This window comes from Ptychodera flava, chromosome 21, assembly GCF_041260155.1.
Source record: "Ptychodera flava strain L36383 chromosome 21, AS_Pfla_20210202, whole genome shotgun sequence".
Taxonomy (NCBI): domain Eukaryota; kingdom Metazoa; phylum Hemichordata; class Enteropneusta; family Ptychoderidae; genus Ptychodera; species Ptychodera flava.
Window position 1 is genome coordinate 3,985,612 of NC_091948.1, and position 25,533 is coordinate 4,011,144.

At 36.5% G+C, this 25,533-nt stretch overlaps 1 protein-coding gene across 13 annotated transcripts in view; it reads right to left on the minus strand.

Annotated features, from left to right (window-relative positions):
* LOC139121141 (myocyte-specific enhancer factor 2C-like) overlaps positions 1-25,533 on the minus strand; it is a 91,262-nt gene that overhangs the window by 22,042 nt on the left and 43,687 nt on the right. For 9 of the 13 annotated variants that reach the window (XM_070685803.1, XM_070685795.1, XM_070685804.1 and 6 more), the window contains 2 exons: positions 3,512-3,656; positions 779-982 (listed from right to left, as the gene is read on the minus strand). In XM_070685803.1, the coding sequence (XP_070541904.1) occupies positions 779-982; positions 3,512-3,565 (258 nt within the window). In that variant the 5' untranslated portion in view covers positions 3,566-3,656. Of the gene's footprint in view, positions 1-778; positions 983-3,511; positions 3,657-3,843; positions 3,985-20,045; positions 20,185-25,533 lie in introns of those variants that run through there. The other 4 variants (XM_070685808.1, XM_070685802.1, XM_070685807.1 and 1 more) reach the window with 2 other exon arrangements.

The window sequence follows — 25,533 nt, forward strand, 5'->3', positions numbered from 1 at the left end:
GCTAATATACATGTAAAGGTTGGATGACTGACTGGTTCAGGCTGTCTCATCTGCCCTGTCATTTCAAAGTTTCCAAAAATAAGTGGATGACTGATAGTAGAAGGCTAGGGGGAGACACTGAAGGCCACACACCAGACCTTTCATCCAACTTGGAGATGACCCTCACTATGGAGAGGGGAAAATCAATCACTAAATCAAGTCAACTCCTGAAAAGATATGTGAAGAGGAATGATAGAAAGCCTATTTCTACTCCCAAACCGTGCTATTTGAATCATTGTTACATATTACAACTTTAACACGGGACAAAATAGAGAGGACTTCTCACTAGTCTATACCGGCTACAAAACGTAGAAATTGGCAAGGAGAGATTCTCTTTGTCACAATTTTACCTACACCGACTGTTCTCTTTGAATTCTGATCACTTTGCTCTGTTTGTGCGACTGTGAGTCTAACACTACAGCAGCACGGTAGCAGTTGGCAAACCAATGGAGCAACATGAGTGAGTTTCTCTTATGTTCCTGGCAAACAACACAAAGCAATTGCTGCAATCAATACTGTCCAACTCAACAAAAGCACCTCTTTCCCTTGATAGGGGAACACTATTGTCCAACTTTCCAACACTTGGTAGCAGACAGTCTCAATGAATTACACCCTGGAGTACGAATAGACACATATGGACAACCGTCAAGGGAAGTTCTGTCATTGTACACGAATGAATAATATCATTTCGGGTCGAGGGTTTCCCCTTCTTTTTTTTCACTGAAGTGTAAGAACCTACCTCGATTATGTCACTATTGGTTCTGCTTTCATGAGGCTCATTATACTCTGTGTATTTGAGTAAAACCTTGTCCATGTCGGTGCTGGCATACTGAAAGAGCTTGTTGGAGCTATTGAAGATAATGAGGGCTATTTCACAATCACACAGGACACTCAGTTCATAGGCCTTCTTCATGAGACCAAACTTCCGCTTTGTAAAAGTGACCTGTGAATGAGTAAAAAAAATATCAGAATATGCATATGAAACCTTTTTAAATCATGAACACATGTACAATATAGGGAAAAAAACTTGATACACGAATACACTTATTGTCGATATAGGAATATTTTAAGTTGGTCGACTGATGTTTTCATTTTGTAATCTGATGAAGCTGACAATGGAGATGAATCTGGTTTATACCGCACCAAATTTTCTTCAACTTTAATCAGCACTTTGTCTGAGATTGTGGGCATTTCTTATGGGCTTATTCTTTAGTTACAATATCCAAACTTGTTTTACATTTGGCGGGAGGTGGCATTCAAAATATCTGAATTTTTGTCACGGTATATTCCGTTTCCATGTAGGAAAATTTCAATTAAATTGTATGCGGCACATAAGGGTAATGTGGCATGAAACAACTGTCGAATGGAAACCCTGCTGCTGGAGTCACCTTGCATTGAAAGGAAATTGTGCAGAAAAGCTGTTTTCATTTTCCAGGCTTTATGCTGATATTTGAGATGGGAGATGGAGCAGATAAGCACGGACAGTGTGTTTTCTTTTGACAAGTGCTGCTGTAGTGTGCTGGAAGGAACATTTCTGAACAATCAGTTAGGTTGAGTCACGGCGAGGACACCAATGAAAACACAGGCGGGTGCTGGCATAATACAAGATACATTGTCACTGACGATTTTATTTGTTCAGTCTAAATGCTACAACTGCCGCTGAAAGAGGTCTCTTGTATTTGCATACAATAACCGCCACAGTCTCTCTTGCAGCGTTTGCCCAAACTTCAATGAGGACCACGCAGCGAAACAGAAAGCACACCGACTCTTATTAAACGAAGACTACAAACACAAAACTGACTAGCACGTGGCACAAAGTTTTCGGAGTGAACACATTTGAGGGCAGAGTTGGCACTTGTGTAGTGCATTGACATGTAAAAATCTTGTTTTAGACCGTACAGCCCAATTGATTCTATAGCAATAAAGGCACGTGCTGGAAACATTGTAGCCAAACAATCATCAGTGTATCTTTGACCACTATGTGCAAGATTTTCAAGAGACTAAATATCCTCACTAATCATGAAGGGGTAGCCAGAATGCTAATGGTAAGCTGTGTACATCTAAATTTAATATGCAACTACTTGTGTTTCATTGTTTAATTAACTCTATGAGTGCCAAAGTCAACTTTTGTCGCCTTCATAAAATATAATACAGACAATTTTTTAAGATCAAGACAATTTGTTTTCAGATTTTTCCCAAAATTTTGATTAAAAACCGTAATCAATGAAAAGTTATGTCCTTTTGCTCAAAAATTATCAAAACAATTACAGAAAAGTTTATAAACATTGGTAAAATGCTGCACTAAAATTAAGGCGGGAAAAAATACAGCACTCAAAGGGTTAATTAAAATCAGGAATTAATGTTCAAAAGTTTACTCATTAAAAGTTTCCTCAAACTCAAACCATGAAGATTTATGCCGCCATTCTCACTGAACGACATTTGTTGATGATGAAGTGGTGTTAAAATTACGTAATTCTCTGATACAAAGGTGTACAACCTTGACTCATTGATTCCTGTAGGGCAACCAGTATTGTAATCATTCTAATAAAACTACATTGAACTACTTTGTTCTTCCATTACACAAATCCAAACAAACAGTAATTCATTCTATAAAGTTTCTAATTACCCCATTGCTATAAGGCCTGAACGGATGGCATAATTTTTTATTCCATTTTGTCACGCCAAGAGGCTAGAAAGGAGGGGAAGGACTCTCCCCCATAAGGTCTATGTAAATAAACATCTGGAATTGGCAGCAAGTCATTATCATTGACAAACACATACAGGCACTATAGACATTCACTTTGCTCTGAACAGACAAATTGAATTGTTCAAATACAGATGCCCCTATGCCCCATCCCATCCATTGTTTTTCCTGGGGTTTGGTTACATGGGTTAAAAATTTGGAAAGTCAATTAATGATTTTGCTGGCCTGCAGCATAATTCTTTTGAAGTTAACAGGGAGCTGCATTGAGACAACTGGAGAACTTCAGTAACCTTCACCAGCTTTTTCCCCTGGGCAGGAACATGGCCATCGCTGTGCGTTGGCCCTGTGGGACATTCTAGCAGAACTGAAAACTGATGCCAACACCCCTTGGGCTTACACGCATGGGCACAAATACATACAAGCACACCAATAAAAATGTCATGGTGGTGATATCATACAGATGTAAATGTAATCATGTTTTAAAAAATATCTTCAATAAAAAGAACAGATGGGTGCCATGTTGTGCTCTTCAAAATAAAAAAGAAAGTCTTGCAAAAGTTGAGATGATAACCGAGAAAGTAATCAAGAACTGATTGTACAGTGGGAGGGAAAGAAGTTGATACTCACGATCAGTTTAGGTATAACTCCACCAAGTGTTGTTAATAATAAAGTTTTAAAATATGACATGATCACTATCAGATAAAAAACTAATCAACAAAAATCTATTTCAATCAAAGTACACACTGACAAAAATACATGGACACCCACCTGTCGATTCCGCTCATCGTTGATGCGAGATATTTGAATTTTCTTGCGTCCCATGTTGAGTATCTGGTATGGTGTTTAACTTGGAGCTACGTTGTTTGGTAACAGTGGTCGCTCTCTAGTGCATAACCCGAGGACAGATCAAAAGCTGGTGAGAGAGCAGAGTGAAAAACTATAAAGATGCAGCCAACGGACATCTTCTCAGAGGTTGGTCAGCCATGAAAGGAAGAACATTTTTGCCTTTTTCTAAAACTGGACTCAGAACCCTGATAATAAGATACGAAATGAGTAAAAATAACCAATTAAAAATCCTCAATATAGAATCCTATATTTACCGCCGACGACTCCTCACTATACAGTCATTAGCTACTGCACCTTCCTACTGAGCAAAAATAGCATGGCTGGGTCTCTTTTAAGGCAGCTACAGTTGTGGACACTTGCTGGTACTGGTAGCTTAACCATGTGTTGTCATCAGACACATCAGCTTTGGCGAAAGTAATCAATATGCATATAGGGATCATGAATATTCATGAGGGCTTCACAGCCCATGCACATTGCCCACAGCTTGGAAGAGATGCTGGCCTCCCGGCTGGCCTACACAATATGGTTACTTTCTATGACCAACAGAAAGTCACCTTTCCTGAATCCATGTTTTATCATTCATAATAACAACAAGAGAAGTACTTTGGTCAGGCTTTGATAAATCTGGGAAACGGGAATTTGTTTTCTCCTCAAAGCCATTTCCATCCAAGCTCATTGGCCTTCCAATTATATCCTACATATACATAATACGAAAAGGAAATACACTCTCATGTATTTTGATAGTGACTGATCAAGTACCAGCAAGGTATGGGTGCATCTTTTAACATAACAAAACATCCAATTACCACTTTCGTTAATTAAACACATTGCAGCATTTTCTTTAAAAAATTCATTCAGGCTGGTAAACAGAAATAAATTCATGTACGCAAGCACAAACCCAGGTAGTAACATATTATTAAGTAGGCAAATACTTCTTCAAAGCTTGTTTATGTGTCCGAAATCATGTTTTAAAACACTCATGTGAATATTTATGGTGTGTAACAACTGATCCATTGTTTTCATAAGTCGTACACTTCAGGCCTGCATCCACTGAAACGGGGTAAAACTATTCAGAAACAATCGGAGTATTATTTCATAGCTATTGATTTTAGCATCAAAGTTTGAGGCTGCTGGATAATCCAGGCCTAGTTTTGTATTTTATCACTTATGTACAATCAGCCTTGGATCCATCATGCTGGTTAACCTACACTGCTTGCATAGGAGTGCCCTGTTCAACCCTATTTCCATATACACTTGGCCAACCACACTACCAAATCAATGGTAAGAGTCAACTTCCTGAGGGGCGGGGAGAGGGGAGGGGCAAAGGGTTCGGCCACACACAAGTTTGATCATGATTTGATGTCTTCATCAGTGTTCACCAACACAAGATTTGAATATAACTTGGATTTGTTCAGAAATTGTGATTGCTGAACTTTTTCTAGAGTAGAAAAGACAACTACTGTGGTTGCTGTTATGATATACACTCCCTTCCTGACATTTTTATTCTCTGAAGTGACTTCATTTTAGTTGACTTATAAAAGACATGAATTGAAAAAAGAAAATATCCAGTGAATTCATGTCTGATGCCAAATGGCCTTGCCATTAACACTGATGAATATTGTACAACTGCTTTCTCTTTGTGTTCACACTAGGATGGGCTGAAAACATGCTTGAACAAGATACACATCAAATTATGATCAGTATATCAAACAGGGATATTGACAGAGATACAATGGTACAACAACTCCTTTATGACACCATGCTAACTCCACACATCACCTTTGTTTAATACCGGCTCATTTCAAACTTTAATTAAACTCTGTGTGCTATCTATATTCATGACTTCAAAATTCTAGGTTCCAAAAGTATTTTTGTTGTAATCATCCTAGAACATAGCATATAAATTATTCCCCACATATGACAAAAAATTCAGTCACTATTTCAGATATATTTTTAACAACTGCAGTTTTATTTTTACATAAAATCATATATTTAATAATTATGTTGGTCTCTTTGTATTTTTTTTTCTAAAAGCAATATTGTAAGTTCAGGTTTTATGACAGTTACCATATTATATGGTAGTAGCAAGTGTGCTGTAATACATATGAAGCCTGTTTTTAAATAACAATACTCTCATAGGGAGTATACGGGAAAGAAGAACAGTAGGCTACTCTGATGGTTCAAGTATATTTTATTCAAACACAGGACTTTAATTTCATCATTTTTTGCTATCATCAACCACTTCCCATTCCAAAAATTTCTTGACACAGAGATGAAAAAATGTTTGGTAAGATTATCTCTGTAGGAAAGTCAAATAAATTATTTTCCTTTTCATCTTGCTCATTTTTATAACATATCACGATGGGTTGTACAGTGTATATTAAAAGGAGGTTGGAAGGGGAAAAGGCGAAACAAGTGAGGTGGATGAGGGGTGGGAATATATAATTTACCAGTAGAGTGTGTGTGTGTGTGTGTGTGTGTGTGTGTGTGTGTGTGTGTGTGTAATCATGTTTCTGTGTGCATGTATAGTACTATACCTCTTTGAGTGCACAATTGTATTTTTCTGAAGCCTACATAGATGTAAACTTGTTTTGTCTCAGACTTATTTTATAAGAAACAATGTCAAAGCATACACTTTCTGGTAGTTGACTTCTATTGATAATTGAGGACACCCATTTCATTAGGTAACATGGAACCAGCAAGGACATTTCCAAATGACTGTCACTAAATTCTTAACACTGCCACACACCAGGCAAAACAACTGGTATTTTTGTATAGCTAACACAAACTTGAGGGGCCCACACACTAATGATCAATCTATTAATGTCTATAATATTTCTATGTAATGTGTGAAAAACATTGATCAATGCAGTTGAGGGTAGAATGTCTTCAAAATAGTTGTCTGCTACCTCCAGATATTTCAACATCTAAATATAAAATAATCAATATCATAATAATTGTTTTTTCATTACAAGAGAAAGTTTTGATTTTTTGCTATATTTTTTTAATGCCCCATGTACAAGAGAAAATAGAAGCACCCTGCCTGGTTTGTTGAAATCTAGTACAAAAGATTTCACAATCTTTCATTTTCATGTGTGGTGAGACAAACAAGACATCATTATAGTAATACTGGTAAAAAATATCACATGATTGTTTGGGGTTATTCTCTTGGGAGGGATGACTGTAGGTTAGTTTAATGTTAATCTTGTGCGTAATAATGCACTTTGGGAAATGGACATAAAAGTTATGAACAAAACTAGGAAAACAATAAAAGTATGGGAGATCATGACACTACCATATACAGACTAACAGTCAATATTACTCATTTACACTTTTTAGCAGCTTTCTGCTATTCTTGGTACAGAATTGCATTGGTATATCTGGTAAACTAAAAACACTGTCCCTATTAGAAATGCATCTTTACAGCATATGAGTTGTACAAAAAACTACAACTCAGGCAGGTAAAAACTAAACAACTAATACATAAATAACTAAACAAATAAATAGACACACTAAATTAATTAATTTTGAATTTGGCACGCTAGATTAAATAAAAAATAAACTATCAATTATGAATTAATTGCTAATTTTGAAACACCAAAGTCAAATATTGTTTGCTTTTTGTTCCATTTTGTTTTGTGTTTTGTGTCATATTTTTTGTTCAAACTCTGTCCACCCAGAAGGCTTATAACAATCAACACATGAAAACACAGTAACACTAGCTATTCAAGCAATTTGCAAAGGAACCAAGTGGGAAAATTAGGCGGAGTACAAGGTTTCAACAGCTGCTTTATTTGTTTTCTTACCCCGTTACTAATTTTCTGACCTCGTGGTGATAACCAAAAGAAAATGCTGAACAACAACCCTTAAAATCTACTCCTGGGATATAAATAACAACAGTGTTGCGATGGGTAGCGTGTGCCAGAAGTTTCTATTTTGGTACACGCAGAGAGCTGATGCTCTCGGCTGTTTGCCTCAACACCCTCATCTTTCTATACAGATCTATTTGTGGACGGTGTCTATGCACTGGCACAGTACATCCATCAGCTTCTGAATGCTTGTTTGTTTTGTTTTGGAGGGAATTATGAACACTTGATGATGACCAGGGTCTACGCTGTATTGTCTTACATTCCTACTTTGTCAAAATTTTGTAAAAATTACACTTTCTTCAATCTCCCCTGAAAATACTTACAAAGAAAAAAAACTTTCCTAAACAAACAAGCCAAAAAAAGAAAATAAAGAAATAAGTAAAACAATCTTGGGTGAACAACAGTGTTTACTTGATGACTATTAAATCGTCAACATTCAGAACAGAACATCACTTGTTATTAACTGAGAAATTACCAGTATGTTTACCAGTATGAGGTACAAACAAACAGTACAAATGTTGTGTATCATTCAGCTGTACTTTCTGAAAGCTGGAGTTGTCACCCGAGTGACCTGGAAGGTAAAGTGGTTCAATATCAGCATCTTTCTTCTGATTCATCAGTTTCATCACCTAATTTTCTAGAGTTACGTCAGTCAACTTCCATGGACTGAGGTTTCAGAGTGAATGCACCAAATTCCTTAGTGACATCAACATTTTTGCCATTTTCATACTTAAACCTATTTTTCTTGTTTTCTATTTATGATATTTCATCAGTGTATAAAGGGTAAATATAATGAGATCACTAAGTTGTTAAAAACCTTTGAAACTTACGTGTCAACAAACATAAACGGTGTCACATGTGATAAGTTCTTTTGATTAGACTCTGAACTGTGTGTACTGCATGGAAGAGCCATACTGCAACACATATCAATTTTTATGGCCTGGCTTCATTGTAGTCTCAGAACCGCTACCATTTTTTTAAAAATTTAGATGGTACCAATTGCGTGGCGCAAACAATACCACAGAAAATAATTGGACCACTGGTTGATTGTTTGTAGAATTACAGCGCACTCCTCATTAATACTGGGATTGTACTTTTTCCAGTACTTTGTCAGACCAATCCTACCACTTTTTCATCCTGTCTGCCGCTGTGAGTCAACTTTTCTCTAACAATACAGTTTATTTGATACACTGGGCACTATGTCAAAGCCCTAGGATATTTTGCACATATTGAAGTAGTACTTTCAGCACACATGTACTAGTACTGGTACGATTATAACTACATGCCTAAGGCAGGGTACTGCAGAATGATATACTTTTGTTCTCATTCCCAGAACTTGAACATTTCTCAAGAACAGTAACAACAGAAATGTCATGGAAGTTATCAGAATAATTGATCATGGATTTTGCAGGCACTGGATTAATAATTTTTCAACAAGTAACAAATTGGTTACAAGTACAGTACCGGGGTATAAGCATACGGCTGAGCAAACTTGTATATTTTTTGTTCCGATTCTTGGAGCTTGGACAAGAGAAATGCCATGGAATTGACTGGAATAATTGATTATCATGTATTGTTATGGTTTGGTTCTTTTAATGACTTTGTGTAAATACAGTAACCCCTGTTTTCATACTTTACCCTACATTACACTGGTACATCTGTATTTGGTTTCTATTTGGTTTTCCTTTTGTGAACATTTCTGTAAGCATAGTAAAAACTACGATGTGTTATGGATAATGTAGTTTTCCTTGCCAATTTTTGATGTTACACTGAAAGGATCATGAAGAGAAAGGCTACTAAAAAGCATTATTCTTGAACAGGCAAATTCTTACAACGCTCAGAGCAGAAATGCCTGTTGTTCACCGTTGGTGAAATTAAAACCAACACAAGAGATACAAAGCTCATGGACGAAACATCATCCGATGTATTGAGACCATAGACCCATTTTTTGAGGGTCTATGTTGAGATCAGAAGTGATGGGAGCACAAAGGACAGTTGTGAGTTGGGTGAAATCTTTTCTCTCTGTTTTCAGGTATACATGTGCCAAAAGAAGACTTTTGGTAAAAGTTGAAAAGTCCAAATTTGCACCGTTAATGGAAGGGAATACCGACAATGTGCTAACAGAAAGCTTGTACACAGATTACAGTTTTCTAAAAAGTTTATCGCTTTTTTTATTTCCACTTCAAGGCATTAAAAAAAGAACGGACTGCATATTTTAGTCACAGGAGAATGGTCAAAAGCTTAAGGACAATTAAAAATCCAAGTTAACAGTGCAGAAAATCTTTGCTGTCTTGCAGCATTACACCATCTGACACATTGGATTCAAATCAAACACACAGGCATGTGACAGTTAAATTGATGATCACAATGAGCACCATCAATTTTGTGAAAAAGAAATCTGTCACATCTGTAAAACAAAAGGAAAAATTCTATTTTAGCCACAAACCCAAAGATTACAGAAATAATCTCCTACGTATGCAAAGAGAAGATTACAACTGGTGCAAACCCCCTTAATTTCTCGCTTTCTATGGCTAATTTTGGAGCATATAGTTTTCCCCAGTCTACCAATGCTACACTTATACCCTCCACTTTTATCAATTTATTACTGTGATTTGATCATGCTATTCCTAATTCCACTCAATCGCTAATTTTAACGCAATCAGTTTTAGACTCCAGTGTACCAGTATTCATTTTTACCATGCATATTAATTTTAAAAGAGTGACCTTTTTTCCCCCGATTCATTCACTTATTTTTGATTTCACATTCTTTCCATGACATGATTTACTTACTCATTCACTTACTCAGTTTTCAGCAACATGTATGGTAGGAGAAATTAAGATACATGAAAGGGGAGAGGTAGTTTGGTTTGCTTTGAGGATGGAAAATGGAATACTCGTAAAAACTTTTATACGAAAGAAGTCCTATGAAATGGCTCATAAAAGCTTCTCCATTGAAGAGTTCGGTTAGTGAGAAACTAACATACAATTCTCACTCTTTTCACGTCTACAAACAAACTTGTGGGGAACAGTTATGTGTGACAGTACCAGGCATTGTTTTATGAATTATAGTTTTGTGAAAACTCAAATGACGTCAATGGGTAATTTAGTCCAGGGGGTAATTTATCTTGCAATGGTACATGTTCAAGGGATCATACACAAACATAATGCTGTGGTATGTCCATTCGAGGGGAAAGACTGGACCAATGTTTTGTGGTGGAACCAACATAATAAAACAACCACAGTAAGTTACAAAGTAATAAAACAATCGTACATCTGGACTTTTTACTCCACAAAGCATCAGTGTGCCTTCTTTCAGCTTTGGCATGAGAAATGTAAGAGGGGATCTACATTGATCTGAGGCGGTCTTGGTTTTCTCTTTGAGCAAGCAAACTACTTCAGAAGATCCCGTCTACAGTGACAGCACCTCAGCAAAAAAACATGACAGGCTTCTCCAATAGCAGTTCAAAGTAATATCACTTTTGTTGCACGGAGGAATATTGTTAGTGGTCTACTTGGGGAGATTTGGTCAAACCTCAACCCAGAGATGGTCATCTAATATATTTTAAAGCCACAAGCAAGTTAGAAGATATGCTACATTTCAGGTTATTAAGCTGATACAGAAAAAAATCACTGAATGTGATGTCACATTGTCTCCTGCAGCCTGTTTCAGGTGCTCCGTACACAGATGTGTTGGCAGACACAATGTATATTGGCCTGATGATCAGCATCTGCATATGTGCCATCTTTCATATCAATAAAAACACAACAAAAGGAAAAAGCGGAATATATTCTTAGAAACAAAAGTGATTTCTGGTTGCGGCACATCACCATTCAACAAAAGGGTAAAAGAACATGTGCATTTTAGCTTGATGATAAGCCTTTAATCTGAGAGGGCTGGAAACACAAGGTCCGTGTTTATTTCAAACATTGTAATAGCAGGAAAATTTAGACATATTGTCCATCTCACAATACCCACTGTGTACAGATGATGAGGCTGTAAACCTTACAAGTCAAAACAGCAATGCCGTTCAGAAGTGGGTAATTTGCTAGTGTGAGCTATAATACACCAGAGTAGTGACGGAGCTGAAAAGTTTTCTGGTATACTTAAGCCATTACAGGAGAGTGGATTCAACACCCTATACCAATGGCACCTTAAATTTCATGCTGAAAACAATCTCAGATGGTAAACTTTCTGAGAAATAGTTCAGGTAGTTTACACTTTTTCCAAAGTCCACTTTCTGTCAACAAGTGGCTGTAAATATGAGTATTAAAAACCAAAAGAATGATGTTGCAAATGCCAGATAGAGAGGAAGCAGACAGGGGAAGGAGACAGAGACTGACAGTGACATTGAATAATACATACATTTTCATGACTGTATGATGCTGAAGGAGAGAGGTTTTGATACATTTTTCCCTACAGTTACAGAAAATAAATAATTGGGACTCCAGTTTTCCATCACCATATAAGAACATTGCTCATTATGAACCAGCAAATCAAGGGTAGCAGACACAATGTGGAACAGTTGACACAAGGTCACTGTCAAAGACTTTGTTTTAAAACAGTGAACAGGGACCTTCAGCACACACCAGCGGTGATACAACTGGTCCCTAACATCATAACATGCCCTGTCAACTAACAGCATTCACTCAACACTACCGTGCTTTTATCATCAGCAATGCTAATATATAGCAGTGATGTATTATTCTGAGTCTGTGCGTTAATGGAGTTGATCAAGACCTTCTGTACTCAAATGTTTTCATCAGGGTTGATGTAGATTGTTGAACTGGCATTTCATAATTACAAAAAGTTGTAATATTAAGTTAAATGACAAAAGTTACTTTCAGTCAAGATATTTAAACTTATAAACCTCAACTTTTTTCCTCACTGTCGACAAATTCCAGCAAAATATCTTTTACAATCGCATGATTAATTAGGAAACTTGGAATGCTAGACGTCCTACCTATATACCTAATGAATTCCCTTTCAATGGTTGCCACATATTGCACACATTACTCAACAGCGTCACAGAAATGACACAAGGCAAACTCACTATATACAATGTGAAAATCCAATGTTACTACGAAGGGGAAGGGGTGAAAACAGTTGTAATCCACATGGTTTTGCCACACTCTGTTGTACAAAGTACTTGCAGAGTGATAAACTTGTTTCCTGAGGCCCACAAATATCACATTTTCAATGCGTGGCGGAGACTCATAAATTTCATCAGAAAAGGGGGCAAAAAGCAGGCTGTAAGTTTGAAATTTTAAAATGTGAAGGTACTTTAACTTTGCACTAAACCCAGTTGATATAGTGAAGGTAACACAGTAACTGCATTTGTCAACAAATGATCACACACCATTTAATGACAAAATATGTACATCTACGTTCTATGTGGGGGCTTGCACACTTCTAGTTAGGACAAAAAGAGCCCATTATAATCTGAATGTGGGGGCTTGAAGTATTCAGTGCTTTGATCCCCTTTAATATCAACTTAACATAAATTTGATAAAGTTGAGTATTTACAGGGAAAAGAAGAGACATTGTTGTATACTGAGGGTGATGGAGCCACCACTCTGCTGATCCAGATGTGAATGTAGGCACATATGTTACACAGTTAAAGACGCCCAATTGGACTGAGACTACTTCTGGACAAAATTTTTGCAATTAGAGTCAGCATCTTAGAATGTCCCCTATAAGCTGATATTTTGTAATATGATCTGTTTACTGTAATAATACATCAACAGTTGGGTTCACTAGCTCTGCCAAGACATTTATTTAGAAATAATTTTTAAAAAAATTTTGCAATTCCTTTTCCACTTTTAGCATTTTGACATAAAGCAACCCTCTCCCTTTCCAGCAAAAAAAAAAAGCATGAATTGCTCTCCATAAAATAAACCATGAAAAATGAACAACTTGATTGTGAAATGTTTCCCCTCAATTTCAACCACCAATTAGCAACAACGAAATGATACCAAGCAAACAACACATGAAAGATTAAACTCTTGAATTATTAATCATCAGAATAAAATATCACGAGCAAGTCCTTTTGGGGTGAAATATTGAACTTTTTCAGTTTTCCCAATTTCATACCAGCATGTTTGCAAAGTGATCCTGCCAGGTTCAGAACACAATAGAGCAATTCCCTAATTAAACTGATAACAATTTTAAACTAAAACTGATACAAATTTTCTATTTGCTGATGTTGTTTTACCTCTGTCTCTCCCTTTTAATTGGGAAGGGTGAATGTGTGAAAAATATGGAAAAAAAGTCGTTGACTTAAACACAGGATCTTGTTCAGACAATATGAACGGCTGAAAACAATAAGTGGAGGCTTCTTTCTCTACCTTTCTGCTTTCATTGTGTCGTATTTGCATGCTTAAATATAGAATTGAATAAAAAAATGGGTACTGCTAATTTTGGAATGAACAAAATGTGAAGGCAATAGTTGGGGTAGGACATCTGAATTTTCTAGGTCCTACCAGGCCTTGATGTGATGTGTAAGCTCCCTTAACTTGCTTTTTTTTTATATCACTCACAGTTAACAAATTGCCCTGCTGAGGAGGATAAAATTATGTACTATAGGAAATATGGATAATTGTATTAGCCAAAACAACATTATTTTGCTTTAGTTTTGAGCTTTCTTGTAGTTTTCATTGTGAAAGTGATTTCATTTTACAAATTATAATTTCAGGGGAAAAAAGAATTTGTGATGACTGATTCACCAGTCTGAGCACAATGTTGTAACATTAGTCTGCTCTTTTACGATATCAATATTACATTTTCCTCACATCATTGGAAATGGTGGTCAAAAATTTGGACAGGAAAACAGCATTATTTGTGTTATATTAAAAGGCAGCAATGATTGAAATTGAGAATGGGTTGAAAGTTTAAGAGGGATTTTGACAGAATATCGATAACATGTACTGACAAATTTAAAACTTGTTGTAAGAGCGAACTAACCAAAATAAAAGTGCTTTTCATACTAACTTCAAGTTCAACATCTCTTTGAATCATTCTATAAAGGAAAGGGAAATCAGAGACATACAGCAACATGTTTGATAGCATTAATGTGTTCAAGCTGAGCACATATCCAGACATAGTAATACTACTAATGTAATTTGTATTGTATTGGGAGGAAATGTATGAGGTATGCAGTGTGTCACTAGTGATAACTATCTTGTACAAGATAGCCTTGGTATGATTGAATGTTGAAAGATTATCACAGTCTATCAGGATACTGAGATCCACATTTTTGAGTAGAATGGGTTAATAGTGTATTGTTGAAATAACATGGTTCTATAGAAGTGCCTGTTTCTGTAAAGAATGTCTCTATGAGTCAATCAGATGAACAGTTGGTGTAAAGTCTGACAGCAAGTATGAGTATGATGCAGTTCGGATGCAAGTTTAGTAGGTTGCATACAATATCTATGGGAAGATTGTGAACACCCTTGTACAAACAAATGTACAAGTGATAGATAAATGCATTTGTACTGTCTAATATAGTATTTATTTTACTTCAGTGTCCTCAACTCAAATGATCAGTTTTTGTCATGAAAGTCTTTTTTTAAACACTTCTGAATTATATGTAGTGATCATGTGCATCATCAGATTTACCAAAGTTTATTTTCAATTTACTATTCTTTTTGAAATGGCTGTTGAGATGTTTTTCCTATCAGGGATATTTGTTTTGCTTTACCATTTAGTACAGCCTACGTAGTAATCTGTCAACAAAATTTAGCCAGGATTTTCTATGGCAGACTTCTGACTTCATTTGTTTTGTTTGGTCAATCTGCATATTTCAGAAATGCTCACTTCAACAGATTCACATTCACACATTTTGTCCACCACTAGATCATCTGTTTCACACAATACAGCTTTCTTGAAGCATCTGCACATTCAATTTGAACCCACAGCACATATGTTCCCTCACCTTGTCATCACCACAGTTTGGTCAAATCATGCAATTTTCGAGGATGACCTTGGAGCTATGTACACAGGACTATGGATGTGAAAGACTAATCTGAAACTGATGCATAGTCTAATTGCGGTTTCAAAACCACTTTAGAGTTATGAATTTGCCTCAGTAAAGAAATGTAAGATACAAAGTGTTGTCACACCACATGGAAAACAGTTTTGGACACATCTATAAAAATATTAAACTGTGATCACAAACACTTCTTGATGTGATTTGCCTGTTTAAGGTAGTATGCGCCTTGAGAATGAAAGACTTAAAAATTTTGCTCGAACTTTCCTCAATGAAACTTTTGACCATTCTCTTACCAAAGCAAAAATAAAATTCAGGGGTCGCTGTGCAAACTTTGGTATATGTGGGAGAAATTACCTATGATTTCCCAACATTTGAAATTCAAAATGGCCACCATCCCTGTGTTGACTCTATGGGGAAAAATAAAATTTTCGATTTTCAAAAAACTAAGACAGTGAAAACTTTTCTTTCATCAAGAACTTTAAAATGAGCCCCACAAGAGGCATGAGGCGTGTCAGAAGAGATTTGATAAAATTTGAAAGCCTGAATTTCTGTCTCCCTAGGCCCGTTCTACCTTAAGAAAGCTGCTAAGACGGCGTTCAAAAAAAATGGGGGGGGGGGGGGAGAGGGGGGGGGGGGGCCTGGAGGAATCGCGATTGAAATCTTTTTTTTTTTCAGATCCCCCCCTTCAATACCCTCAAAAATTTTCAAGTCCCCCCTCAATACCCTCAAAAATTTTCAAGTCCCCTCCCAAAATTACCATATTGCCGCATATTTATTAGGAATGCACGCAGAGTCAAAAAAAACATGTAATGTGTTGTTCTGCACACAGATGTTCAACACTATCTCTTATCAGCAGGTTGTAGAGCCATATACCTAGAGCAAGTTCTTAAATTGATTCATTTTTAAATGCATCAGTGAACTTTTTGGATTTCTCAGTCTAAGCCAACTTGAGTTTATCCAACTCTGGCCAGTTCAATGGCACCAGCTATTAAGCACACAAAATGGCAGTAATGAGAGAGTATGAAAATTGTGTATTCCTAGCTACATTGAACCAAATTGTGAAAAAATGAGCACAGTGACCTACAGAAAATTTTTTTTTCAAAAGTACAAAATATATACAACTTAGATGCCACTTATAAAATGTTTTACAAAATTGACAATACTGGAAGGTTAAAATATTCCGTGAAATTAATGTTTTAATCTCAGAAATTTTGGGTGTAATAAAGCCAAATTTGATAAAAAATAAAAGATTCCATTTAGTCACACATTTTTCCATTTAAATTAGAGTCTTTACTGTTCTCAGTTTTACTTTTGTGTTATTGGTACAATGAGATGTGAAAATTTCATTCACTGCATGAACTTGACATGAATGGTTTTATATATTGATTTTAAGTGATTTTAGAAAAACTGACTTTTCATCGTACATTTGTATAAGATCAAGTATGGTGACCACATCTTTTTTGTCTGTTATTTGATTGTTCTCATATGCCAGAATTCAAAAATCCATGGTAACTGTTAGTCCCCTAGTCTTCTATGTGTTGCTCTCTGGCTGGATCTTGTGTACAAGTAGATGTATGTTTCACTGTCAATTGAGTGTCCTATGACCGAAACTCTTCTTTAACTACATCAGAGTCAGAGCTACATGTATCACTGTCATTGTCAGTATGTAGTAGCAGGGCAGTAGTTGTATTAACTTTTTATTTTGACAATATTTTTGTTCAGTTTATACAATTGCGTTCTTGTTCTACTCCCTACAGTATGTTGAGCTGTCCAGTATTCAGCTTGCCAACACAGCCTACGTGTACCGTGCATTTGTATCATTCAATTATCACCAATATTTAGACAAACAGGCTTTGTTGACAAACTGAATATAGTGTTTTTCAGCAGCATGCTGTAGAGAGACACCAAGAAACTGTGTTTGATACATTGCATAGAAATATTGAAAAATTATCAACAGTTGTAGCTTTTGCCCCATTACAAGGCCAATATGTTTTACGAGAATTTAATGGCATTCATACATTTTTAGACTTTTTTGAGATTAAAGACATATGCCAAACGGTTCTAGATTTGCAGTTTAATTATTACTAACATTAGAACCATTGGACGACATCAAAATGTTGGGAGTCAAAGTATTAACAGGTCCCCCCTATAGTCAGAGCAAACTTTCAAGTCCCCCCCTCGACTATCCCAAAAATTTTTGAATCCCCCCTGAATTCCTCCAGCCCCCCCCCCCCACCACTTTTTTGAACGCGGCCTAAGCTTTTAATCAATGCTCAACTATGACAGAAACACTGTTGATACAATTTTGTTACAAGGGCGATGACATTGCACAGACATAACTGAATCACAAATTACAGTAACAATGGTAAGAATATATTAACAGAATGAAACAAAAAAACACGTACTTATCAGTCTGTCACAGCTTGGAAGTCAACCACAGTAATTTAAATAATTCCAATGTAGCTTAGTCTGTTTGAATATCAGCAGAAAATTGGTTGACTTTCTTTCCAACCAGCGTGAAAATATTTCATGTCTAGTATTTCAAATAAATATGAACCTTTGCTTAGCCACAGAGGAAGGGGAAGGGATTAATTCATTGAAAGCACACTATATTAAACCATGGCATTTAGAAGATATGAAGCCAGGCCATTTAGAAAGGTTTGTTGAGGGGGGTTTAACTTCACAAGACCACAATTCACCTTGCTTATGTGTCTTTTGACTTATAAATTATCCAACAAAAAGTCATGCTGCATCTGTCCCCAAGCAACCCCCCCCCCCTAAGGGCTTCTAAGTTGAAGGGAGCGTAACCAAAAACCCAGAGCATACAGGTTTGTAAAAAAAGTTGATAAATGATGCAACAGCAGACAAATTTGACGACTCAATCAATCTCCGCATGAGAGGATCACAGGTACTTATGACTTTGCAGAGGAACATATGGGGGAGGGGGTTTACACACACCGCTATATTGGTTAGCTAAATATTGCGCAGACTGCGTTCTTAAATGGTATGGGCTTGTCTTGTACCAATGACTGCTGACAGTTTAGTGCCAGAGGTCACTGGTATCAGATGGTTGATTTGTACAGTTGAAAATGACCACAAACAGGCCTCTGGGCCCATAAGAGGATTACCATATTCAAATCGCTGGAAATGTGTTACAGGTGACAATAAAGAGGGGTGTCATCCACGATTCTGACAAGTTTAACAGCTCTCAAATATCATCTCAGCAATAGCTTACAGTGGTACTTTGTGGTTGACAATGCTTGGCATGCCATCGCTCCTACTCTACAACTTGTGCAGTGGCTTGATTAACTAATACAAAGTGGAAACTGTACAGCTGTGTTTGGAATCAATGGCACCATAATTATAATTAGGCTTCCTTTTTCCAATTCACCTAACATACTTTTCTCTTTTGATCCCCTGAAGATTCTGATATTTGCATAATTTTAACCATATTGAACTCATTATCTATGACCACGGCTTTCATACCAATAACAATGTCTGATCTGTTGACCACACATTTATATCCTACAATAAACTGAGGAACTATACTCTTTTAGGGTGATGTTCAATTGCAACATATTAAATTTCATATTTAACTTGTTTGATGAAACTGTTTAAAATTACCTGGTGTCTTTTGTAAATGGCCTATTCAACTGGTACAAGGTACATACAAGTTTGATATCATCACATAGAACACACGAAAACACATCATAATTATCGTATCCATCCTAATCGGAGATAGATAACTTTCATTGGTTTCGCTCATCTCCATGAAGAAGTTAGCTTATTTCTATCTTATTCATGTCCTGGATCAAAAAAATCCCACACAATTGTGAACAAATTTGGCAGTTTAAAGAGGATCTGGTCTTTCAAAGACTTGGTGAATCACCAACACCATGCATTGTGTACTTTTTGTGTCGTAGAGTCCATACAGATTTGCTTTTCATAGTGCATTTTGATGGTTGTGTTTCACCTACAAATGTTTTGTCCATTTCTTTTTGTCTCTGTACGAGTGGCCCAAAATATGCATAGCAGTGTCGAAAAAAAAAATCGGGGTTAAAACATGTACATCCGCAAAGTGGCTATTTACCGTTTCACTCAAAAAGAATTAACAAATGAAAACAAATCTTATCAGCTATACATAGGTATCTATTTCAAGAGGGGGAACACACACTTGACAAAATTAGCTTAATATGGTGTAAAAATAAAACAAGTGAAGCGAAAAATAGCAATACATATACAATGTTTAAGGGACACACCTACAAAGACATTGGACCACGTAACTATGATATAATCTCAACCGTCATGTTGCAATGGTCTTAATCAAGTGGACAAAATTTCGAGGTTACAAGTTTAACATTTCACAACCACAGAGAAGTAAAACTACGTTGGCAGAAACTCAGCATGGGCGGATACAGCAGCACATAGAAAAGACAGCACCATAGCCAAAGAGCCACATTTTGCGGAACAACAGAATTTGTGAAAACAGAACCTGTGAAATCAGCGGTCAAATGCTGGCATATGATGCAAAGCAGAATCAGCCATTGAATATTACATCATTCTGACACACAAAAAACGTGTGTACCTGACAGTTTTTACCTTTGAAAGAACTTCTTGAGTCACCAACTTTGATGGACAGCTCTACCAAAATAGACAGAGTGGAGTGGAGAGGAAGGCTGACTCCGATCCCGCTTACATGAACCGCATTCAGGAAATACGGCCTAATTGAGCTGAGGTTGGCTAATGAGGCTGGAGCCATTTGTGAATAAAACATGAGATTGGTCAGCAGCATCTGTAGGCTACACTAAAAGGTTAAAGGTGAAGTATTCTCTCTCTCACTATTTAATGAGCAATGGTCACATCCCTAGCTGCTATGGCAACAAGCTGAAGATGACCAAATGCTAAGCATGTTCATCACAAGTGAAACAGAAGGAAAGGTGTGACCAGGTGATGTTGACACACAAGAAAACGGGGACGCAGGGGTACAAATCAGTATAAAGGGAAGGCATGGAAAAGTTTTCTTTGCAAAACAAGGTACTCTACTATTTTTTCTCTCAAACACTCGTTGAAGGATTTCTGGCAAATAACAAGTCTGGGAGACGGAGTTGATTTCCTATGGGTATTGAATGTCAAACTTGTAGTTGGTTATGAGTGTTGCTATGGCATTAAGAAGCCAACACATTCCCTACCTATTAACACGTACATTTTTTTTTCCTTTTTGCCACCTTTGTTGATGAACACTGCACTAAAACTAGCGATGGGGATCTGCATCACCAGTGAAATATTCCTCAAATACTGTTCATTAAGTAGTTTAAAATGGGATTATAGTGACGTCACAACTTGCTTTGCAAACAATTCTCTAAAACTTGTAAATTTGTGACTCAAACAGTGGTATAACAAAAGCAATGAAAATAATTCTTAAACATAAGACTCTTCTTCACATGTACAATTCAGAATTATCCATCGTCTACCTTGTCAATATCTTCAAGCATAACTTTGGAAACTGAATAATGATTTATTGTATGGGGCTAATAGAACAGTTATTTTCCCTAACTTGCCAATGTAGCCCAACTCTATGTGGATACTGTATAATATTTGTGAATTGCAACTGCATAATGGCCTGTTTTGTCATTTTCTTCCAAACGGAGAATCAAGCACAGTTTCAGTTGAAACAAATTCGAATTTGTTCTTGACAACAAACAAATTAAATCAAACTTTTTGCAATTTGACATGGGACATTAAAAATACAGATGTGATAGCCAGACACAAGTTGGCAGTTTGCTGTTTTACTGTCTATTGTCTATTAAAAATGCAAGAAAGCAAAGACGAGGAGAGTAATGTTTACAAAAACTTATTGCTAGGCTTGTAAGCATTACCAGACTGAACCACTGCACCATTTCAATGTAAAGGCATACGAGGCATGCTTCCTGGTAACATCTACTAGTTGTGTGGGTTTTGACTCAAGACATGCCTCTGTTGCTTTCCGTGTAATTTTCAACTACAATTCAGAGTTGATAATATGCTGGAAAAGCATGACGATTTTCTATTAAGGAATCAAAATAAAAGGAAGATATGGTTCTTCTGCCCAGGATTTGATAATAAATAACTTAAGAACATTAAAATGTGCTAATTTCATGTAAAACTAAGAAAGAAGGTGGCATTTCTCCAGTGGATGAAGGTGTCATCTGGATAATGTTCCTATTCAAAATGAAGAGGGAAGGAGCATACACTGAGAAAGTCACTTGACCAAACCCTTGAAATTTCCTATTCATGTTGTGAAAAACCAAAATAGTAAATTTTTATTTCTGATACAATGTAGTTTAGATGAGCAATATTGTTTTGAGATACTTTTCCTGAACCCTCTAATTTAAGGGTAGATTATGCTTGGATAAGAAAGATATGCTGTTCGGGATTTTCAATTTAATTTAACATTGAAGGGTTGCAGGAAATGAAAAATGACGCAATTCACTCTGAATCGTTTATTTTACAAGGAAAAAATTTAAACTGAGAATGATTTGGGTAATTTACCGCGACTGAGCATACAGGTAAAGTGCAGTTGGTCTATTAAAATACACAACACAACTTTGTACTTTGATTTTGTTGTAAAGTCTCTGGTTTGTCAGAAAACAACAAAGTGAAGAGTAATGCTCCTTAATTACCAGTGGAAACTATTATTGTCCTTGGAAGTTTGAACACAATCTCTCTAAAGAATTATTGTGAAGATGGGCATGCAATAATTTGCTAATAAAACAAGAAAGTGAATATTGCACCCAGCACTGCCGTAATACAAAAATCAAAAGGTAACAAATACAGGCAAATGTGTTACCCTCACCGTCGGAAAGGCAACACAATATTCAAAGACGACCATTCAAACATTAAAAGACATATCATGAAAATGAAATACATTGGTGATCCTTTTCAGTGAGAAATGAACAAAGCAGCTGATATTTCCCTATAGATAAACAAGACACCTTGCTTGACGTGCTGTCCATCACGACAACATGACTTGTTCATACATGATTTTTCTTGTTCACAAAAGGGCTTTCAAATCAATGAAATGTTTTGATGTGCTAAAACCATTTTTTATGATGGAAGGACAGTTTGTCACTGTGCAAAACAGTGAAAAAGTGCAAAAAACAAAGAAATAATGCATGACTAGGCATGACAAACGATATGAACATCTATATGATAATTGAACAGGGTCAGCATGTATAAACTGAAGGCAAACTTTTTTCATAATGTGTTGATGTGATGCGAGTCACTACAGAAGCAGAAATGATGGGGTATTAAATATCTGAAAAGAGAAAGAGACAATTGTTCTAACCTAATTACTACAGAATAATAACTCTTTTCTTCAAAATAGACATCAATTCAGTCGAGTACTGAGATGCCAAAGTTAATTTCCGGAGGACAAGGAAAATCATTCACCATGTTTTTTCTCTTCAACATGAGCTGATATTCCTGTTTTGAACATGTTCTCTAACAAGTCCAAAATGACACCGTTACAGTTCAGTAGTTTCAAGATCAAAAGCATGATTTGTAACTTCACAGTCAGCTCTTGCCAGAGTTAAAGAGATGTATTGTCGTTTGTCATGAATACAGTCTGGTTTTATCCAGAGATGGACACGTTGTTGCCCATTGCTAAAAAAAGAAACTTCCAGCGACAGACAGAGAAAATGTAGCATGGTATGGTGACCAGATGTTCTATTCCAGTCCTTTTGTGATGGGCTCTCTTATCTACCCCATCACTGACACAGTGGAGTCAGCTTGGGGTTCTTTTTGGTACTAAAATTGGTAAAAAAGAATCAGGAAACATAAAAGTTGAGTTCCTTCTATGGAAAAATCAGGAAGTCGTCACTTATTATCGAGGAGACAGTGAGTTGGGATGGAAAGTTGACTGGAAATTATTTACAAAATGAGGGAGACCAAAGAAGTTCAAAGGAGTGCCATCATGGCATTGCTAGCAAGTAAGCTCTGTGACGCAAAGTTGTTTTTACATGTGTCCATATTCAAAATACCCATCTTTCTGGCAATATGCGGTATTTCACGAACTGTTTGCCATACACTGACTAATGGACATTTTTAAAAATGTCAGTCATTTATGAGAACACTAATATTATCATCTTAATGAAATAAATTGCATTACAAACATCAAATTAATTGATTGCTGTAAGGGTCTAAATGAAGACTTTGGTAAAACTGAATATATTTGTAACGATGAGAAACATATTGATCACATGCACTGTATTATCGTTAAAAGTTTACAATCTTTGATTAGGAATAACTAGTTTTGCTTTGATGCAATTTGCAACATGATCAACAATTGCTATTGGAATGATCATTACTTTTTATATACACATACTGGGTGATTTTATCAATGTTTTCAAATCCATATTTTAATATCTACACAAAGTATACATTATTTGAAACTCATCGCTACATTCTGTTCATATGACCATTGATCGATCACTTTGCATTTCAATGACTGGAAGGACAAGAATTCCACATTTGTGCTCAAAGAGAGTAACGTTGAATTCCGGGCCAACACCTCAACAGTAACAAGGTAACTTATCAATCTGTTTGCCACACCAGCTTGCTGCTAAAGACTCGGCAACACAATGGTTAACACCCCAAAGTTATACTCAAGCTATTGAAGGCTCTTTTTTTTTTTGAAACTGTTGTACCAGTTTTCAATGGTAATTACAGAGAGAGCACTGTGCAATTGGTATCCTACTTTACCAGTGTTATTGTCACTTCTGTGTAAAGTCACATGCAGTAATAGAGACGTTTGGTCACAGAATGCGTTGTGGAAAGCTGTGTCTTCATGCTTCATTGCCATTGCTGTGAAATCTGCACAACCTTTCCAAATGCTAAATAGTAAATAACAACTGATTGACGTGTCGACATCTGAAATGGATCGCCCTTGTTCTTATGACAACAATGCAAACATTTAGAGAAAGCAAAACTCATCACCATTGGCCAGTTGATCACAGAAAAATTTTGATTTCTGAAATTTCACCAGATCTAAGATCACCCACATTCAGATAAAAATATCAAAAACGACTTCAGTGGCAGTCAAAACTGGGGCAACTATACAATTCAGTTGCAATGGTACAAGTTGGCTATCCTAGAAAAGTGAAAATTTCAGCGGTTTTCGCTGTCAATGGTCAAAGCTGAATCAACATCAAAGAGCCACTCAAACACAAATTGAAGGACTCAGTGACTGATCTTATACAAACGAACCACAGAGGGCTGAAGTTAAAACTGAAAAAAAAATTCTAGTTAGAAAATGAATTTTTGGTCAACAATCTTTTTTCGTGACACCGATCACATTTAAAAACCGCTATGGCTGTTGATCTGTTTTGTACTTGTAGGCAGAATGTGTTTTCTGGTCACCAAACCATGTGTACCAAGAAATAGGGAACCGAAAGATCAGATTGGACTTGTTTTTCTATTTCACAACAGTACATTGGGCTTTTTCATCACTAATTCACCCCTGGCTTTTTACACATAGAGTGACCCTACTCACACACAAAAAAAAGGATATTTGTTGGTCATTATTTTCACACTGTTGATTTGGTTGTTTGGAGGTGTTAAACATCTCAAGCACTAAACTAGCCCACGTTTAAATATCAGAGCAATTAGCAAACACTTATGCACCCTTGAGAGGCTACTACACATCTACTTTGGGTCACACATCAATCACATGAAAAAGGTGATAGGTTTTGTTTTTCTCTCCTACCTTGTTGGGGGACAAATCTGCAAATGCCAAAGTTCCAGTAACTGTTCAGGTTGGATGAAATCAGTGATGGAAAAAGCAGCGGAGGAGTTCTCTGTTGTCAGGAGTTTTTTAAAATCTGTTCTGATGAAACTGTAATGTCCGTATTGAGTTTCTGCTGAAATACTGGTTGTCCATGAGAAACTTCCATGCATGCAACCAAGAGACAAAAACACCTCCATTTTCCTGAAGCTGCCAGCATTAAAACCTTTTCCATGGAAGTACGCAACAATCCTACATGTACCATCCCACCATCAGGGTGAAATTACGCGTCTGTACTGTACCACCAATCAGTTAATTTGAGTATAT